At 42.9% G+C, this 6,000-nt stretch overlaps 1 protein-coding gene across 1 annotated transcript in view; it reads right to left on the bottom strand.

The window, feature by feature from the left end:
* Nucleotides 1-304: 304 nt before the first annotated feature.
* The window catches only part of LOC129819974 (SH3 and cysteine-rich domain-containing protein 2-like), a 50,003-nt gene continuing 44,307 nt past the window's right edge, over nucleotides 305-6,000 (bottom strand). The window contains exons 10-11 of the mRNA XM_055876761.1: nucleotides 4,842-4,979; nucleotides 305-4,673 (exon numbers count right to left, since the gene is read on the bottom strand). Coding sequence (XP_055732736.1) covers nucleotides 4,575-4,673; nucleotides 4,842-4,979 — 237 coding nt within the window. The 3' untranslated portion in view covers nucleotides 305-4,574. The remainder of the gene's footprint in view (nucleotides 4,674-4,841; nucleotides 4,980-6,000) is intronic.

Here is a 6,000-nt window from a genome sequence, read left to right as displayed (position 1 = left end):
CACTGCAATATGACCAGTGTTGTGTACTGTATAAAAACATCCAGCTCTCGCCATAAGGAGTGCACTATAGTACAGTGTGTACAGTATGTCATTTGAGATGCAGCCTAAGTGAGCCTCTGTAAACCAGAGGCCTTCATCATCACAAGGTCATCATTTCAGTTGATCTAATCCAATATTACTGTACTTCTTGACTGCCAACCAATTGGGTCTAAGCTGCAGCTAGAGCCAATAAAGGCAGCTGGGCAGGAGAGTGCGATGGTTTTCTATCTATAGGAGTAAAAAGACAAAATAAAACAGCTGTTGATTGATTTGATGGAACTTTATTGACATGTGTACAGGTCACAGTCCAGGTGGCCATGCAGGAAGGGAGACTGTGTGTGCCAATGCCAGGTGGATGGGGAGGGAAATGACCTTGGAGTACTGGTCCAGAGCCAGGCTTGGTTAGTCAGTCTCAAATAAACTGATCCAAGACCAGCCCTTAAAGGCTACTATACCCGTTATGCCTCTAAAACCTTTATTACGCAGCTATTCTTTAAAGCTACATGCTGTAAGATTTCAAGTCACTCCAGTGGTAATTTTGACTAATAAAATACACCCCTTGATGAGGAGAATATATATACCATACATAATACTCCATTGTCTTTGCTTTTGTAGTTATATAGGAATTTGTAAACAAATTACTGTATGTATAGCTTTAAATCATGTATGAAAAAGTACTGTTTCTCTCGTGAAATGTCGTCCCTTGATCACTATAGAAATATAATATAATTCAAGTGCTATATGCGTGTGCAACTGTACTGGAATGCATTGTAATGATCTAATGCTTGGTGGACCCACTCCTTGATGGCCAAGAAATCCAAGAGTGTGGCTTAATTGCAATATACACCTTATAACAGTTAGTAAAGATTGAGACTGTACTGAGTGGTAATCAGATGTACAGAGTGACTAGAATGGGTAGAGTGCAAAGTCTTGTGGTTGTGTTGTGCTTTTAAGTCTTGATGCTGATATATTAGGTAGGGAATGAATGCCATTACTGAAAACAGTGAACTCTTTGATAGCCGTATACCACATGGTTAAGGCCATGATAACTGAATACATACAACAGTTTCCCCATAGTTCTATTTAAATGCAGTACCAGTCAAAAGTTTGGACACACCTACTGATTCAAGGGTTTTTCTTTATTTTTACTATTTTCTACATTGTAGAATACTAATGAAGACATCAAAACTATGATATAACACATATGGAATCATGTAGTAACCAAACAAAGTGTTAAACAAATCAAAATATATTTCAGATTATTCAAAGTAGGCACCCTTTGCCTCGATGACAGCTTTACACACTATTGGCAATCTCTCAACCAGCTTCATGAGGTAGTCACCTGGAATGCATTTCAATTAACAGGTCTGCCTTCTTAAAAGTTAATTTGTGGAATTTCTTTCCTTCTTACTACATTTTAGCCAATCAGTTATGTTGTGATAAGGTAGGGGTGGTATACAGAATATAGCCCTATTTGGTAAAATACCAAGTCCATATTATGGCAAGAACAGCTCAAATAAGCCAAGAGAAATGACAGTCCATCATTACTTTAAGACATGAAAGTCAGTCAATCTGGAAAATTTGAACAACTTTGAAAGTTTCTTCAAGTGCAGTTGTAAAAAACCATCAAACGCTATGATGAAACTGGCTCTCATGAGGACCTCCACATGAAAGGAAGACCCAGAGTTAACTCTGCTGCAGAGGATACGTTTATTATATTTACCAGCATCAGAAATTGCAGCCCAAATAAATGCTTCACAGAGTTCAAGTAACAGACATCTCAACATCAACTCTTCAGGGAAGAGTGTGTGAATCAGGCCTTCATGGTCGACTTGCTGCATAGAAACCACTACTGAAGGACACCAATAAGAAGAAGAGACACCAGCAATGGACATTAGACCAGTGGAAATCTGTCCTTTGGTCTGATGAGTCCAAATTTGAGATTTTTGGTTCCAACCACAGTGTCTTTGTGAGACGCAGAGTAGGTGAACGGATGATCTCCGCATGTGTGGTTCCCACCGTGAAGTATGGAGGAGGAGGTGTGATGGTGTGGGGTGCTTTGCTGGTGACATTGTCAGTGATTTGTTTAGAATTTAAGGCACACTTAACCAGCATGGCTACCACAGCATTCTGCAGCGATACGCCATCCCATCTGGTCTGTGCTTAGTGAGACTATCACTTGTTATTCAACAGGACAATGACCAAAAACACACCTCCAGGCTGTGAAAAGGTTGTTTACATTTTTTCATTTTAATGAATTATTTAACTAGACAAGTCAGTTAAGAACAAATTCTTATTTAAAATGACTGCCTACACCATCGTTGTAAAAGTTATTTGACTAAGGGCTATTTGACCAAGAAGGAGAGTGATGCATCAGATGCCATGGCTTCCACAATCACCCGACCTCAACCCAATTGAGATGGTTTGGGATGGATTGGACCGCAGAGTGAAGGAAAAGCAGCCAACAAGTGCTCAGCATATGTGGGAACTCCTTCAAGAATGTTGGAAAAGCATACCTCATGAAGCTGGTTGAGAGAATGCCAAGAGTGTGCAAAGCTGTCGTCAAGGCAAAGGGTGGCTACTTTGAAGAATCAAAAACCTAAAATATATTTTGATTTGTTTAACACATTTTTGGTTACTACATGATTCCATATGTGTTATTTCATAGTTTTGATGTTTTCACTGTTATTCTACAATGTAGAAAATAGTAAAAATAAAGAAAAACCCTTGAATGAGTAGGTGTGGCCAAACTTTTGACTGGTACTAAGTGGTTATTGCCAAGAAAGCTTCTGACTGCTACAGAGTGAATCCTAGAGTGAATAAATCAGCAAATGAAGTAATGACATCCACAGGACGTTGTATCCAGTGTTTCATAGACATTTCACTCTCAATTCAGCGGGATACACAAAAACATCCTTTGTCTGGCCTAGGAATTTGAGAGTGTTAGAATGGTATGTTTCAACACAAGATGCAGACTATTTCTCTGGAGAAGAAAATAAAAAAACAACACAACATGAAAACAAGCATTACCAAAAGGGCTGAGGACATCGCGCATGTGAAAATAATTCAGTCGGGTGGTTGCATCCCAACACATTCCGTGAGAATAATGTATTACTAACTTACTATAAAATGCTATGAAAATGGCGGACATCCAGAGGCCAACGGAGGAGCCCATATAGAGGGAGGAATCTGACGTTTGGGTTAAGCTTTGTGTCTGAGTGTCTTATCATGCTACACTGTCTCAGTGCTGTGACCGCTGTGACCTCTGCTGCAGTCACAGAGCTCTATGCCTTCAGTGAGCACAGAGAGGGAGAGAGTGCTAGACAGAGAGCATGTGTGACAGACAGAGAGGTGGGGGAAATAAATAGGGGGAGAGGGACAGAGGTCCCAAATAATCACGCATTGTTGGGAAGGACATCACAGCAGGATTAACATGTGTGTCTGTCTCCCCTCGCTCTCCTGGCTAAACCCTTCTTAATAGTAAAGATAACTAATGATAATGGATTGGATTTATATAGCGCTTTTCCAGATGCTCGGAGCACTTTAAACCTCATCCAACACCTATAGGTATGTGTAACACCCACCTGGATGATGCCACGGAAGCCATTTTGCAACAAAAAACCTGTTAGCCATTTAGCTAAACAAATTGTCAAATGGGATTGACCAATGTAAAGCAAAGAAGGGGGTTAGCAAAGATGAAATGCCTGGACCTGAACCTCCCAATGGTCAGGGAGTGAGTGAAGCATGCATCAATATGTTTGACGCAACAGTACACGTTCAATTACATTGTCCAAGCTACAATCCTCAAATCAAGCATAAGGCCCTTGAGGCTCCCTTCTACCCCCACCACCTACCCACTTTGGTTTGCCCCAATGTGCTAAACAGTCTGTGCCACAGGGAATGCGGCTATACCATATCTGGCTGGGAGGACAACCTCAGAGGAAAAGAGCTTTGTCGCAACAAGCTGCTACAATAAAATGCTACAGAACTTGGACTGACAAAAACGTCCAAATTTCACTTGAAATCCAAAAGGTCACACAACCACACGGCGAATAACTGCCAGTCTTCTCCACCTTGGCTCAAGCGGAAGCTGTGCTTGTGTCGATTGTGAGGTATCCATACATCTTTCAGACAACCACTGCCTGTTACAGTCACGCCGCCCAAGCTCCAGGGCCATTGTTAGCATCAGTGTCTTTGTGCAGTGTGTGTGTGTGTGTGTCTGTGTGCGTGAACAGGTGAAAGAGTGTGAGGGTACACCACAGGTAAAGCAGCTAGCTCAACAGAAGCCCTCCGCCCTCCTTTCTCTCAAAATGATTCCACCACTCCAAGCAAAGCAGTGAAACCAATTCGATCCTGGCCAGTGTCCACCATATTCTCACTCCCTCTCTATGTTTTCTGGTGTTGGTGGGAGGGTCCATTTCCACATCCAGGGAGTTGGCAGTCAGTGAGGTGTTAGGGAAGCGCTCCTGATAGAGGGTGGTCTTCAGGGCAGAACAAGGGTTCGGGACACAGAGAATTCCCTTCTTTGACGTAAGTCATATCTCCAGAAGGTACTTGGAAGGGACTAGACCTCTCTTCTTCCCACTGCTCAGCTTTAGGAAACCATCCAGCTCTTCGTTCTTCCCCACACAGATCTAGTTTGAGAAAAGAAAGGTGTGTGTTTAGTACAGGTGCTTGTGTGTGTGTGTGTGTGTGTGTGTGTGTGTGTGTGTGTGTGTGTGTGTGTGTGTGTGTGTGTGTGTGTGTGTGTGTGTGTGTGTGTGTGTGTGTGTGTGTGTGTGTGTGTGTGTGCGTCAGCGTACCTGAGATTCTTTCACAGTCATCTGCCCTCTGTCACGGTCACCATGGAAACCACCCGTGACCTTCCACACACGCTCACCTGGGCGCACTCTCTGTACAAAGTTGGCGGGGAAGAAACCCAGCTTGTCTTTGCTTTTCCCCTGTGAACACACACGGCAGAACGTAGTTAAGATCATTAATTAGACTAAGCTAGTATAGTCTCAGGGATGTAGTGATAAAAAGGGTGTGTAAACGCCAAATGCCAATAGACAAATGGCAAATGGCGCATCCATGTAGATACAGCACTTTTTTATTCTTTGAACAAATGGTGTGTCTGCATGCACGCTTGTGTCCCAACGTGTTTGCATGTAACTGTGTGAGCTGACGATTGCCTTTCCATCTGGGCCCACCTTACCTCCATTAGGCCGGACCAAAAGGCAAAGCACATAAAACTTTCATTACATCCTGCTCCACTTACAGCCTACTAGCTCTGCTAAACCGAAGTTGCCCAAAGACACTGATTTAAGGTCAGTTTTGCTTTTCCCAACCTAATGGTTACAGGTAGAATTGGGGGAAATTAAGATGATCCTAGATCTGTGCGTATGGGTAACTTGTACCTAGATAAATGCACTACTCTCTCCATTGTCTAAGAACACTTCATGGAGATGTACTCTATATTAGTGATGCACCGGTTGACCTCGCATGTTTAACATTATGGTTAAAGTTAGAAGTTAGGTTAAAGGGTTAAGGTTAGGTTTAGGGTAAGGGTAAGGGTTAGCTAATATGATAAGTAGTTACAAAGTAGCTGAAAAGTAGTATGTATTTGCTAATTAGCTATAACCTCCCGGGTGGCGCAGTGGTCTAGGGCACTGCATCGCTGCGCCACCAGAGTCTCTGGGTTCGCGCCCAGGCTGGGCTGGGTTCGCGCCCAGGCTCTGTCGCAGCCGGCCGCAACCGGGAGGTCTGTGGGGCGACGCACAATTGGCATAGCGTCGTTAGGGAGGGTTTGGCCGGTAGGGATATCCTTGTCTCAGTATGTAAAAATGTAATAAAAATGTATGCACTCTACTGTAAGTCGCTCTGGATAAGAGCGTCTGCTAAATGACTAAAATGTAAATGTAAATGTCTATAATGCTAAAGTTGTCCAAGATAGATGTTTGTGTTATGTAACCGACCAACCGC

The sequence above is a fragment of the Salvelinus fontinalis genome, chromosome 1 (genome assembly GCF_029448725.1).
Source record: "Salvelinus fontinalis isolate EN_2023a chromosome 1, ASM2944872v1, whole genome shotgun sequence".
In the NCBI taxonomy this organism is placed as follows: domain Eukaryota; kingdom Metazoa; phylum Chordata; class Actinopteri; order Salmoniformes; family Salmonidae; genus Salvelinus; species Salvelinus fontinalis.
Note: the sequence above shows the minus strand (reverse complement) of the source record. Positions and strands in the feature narration are given on the sequence as shown.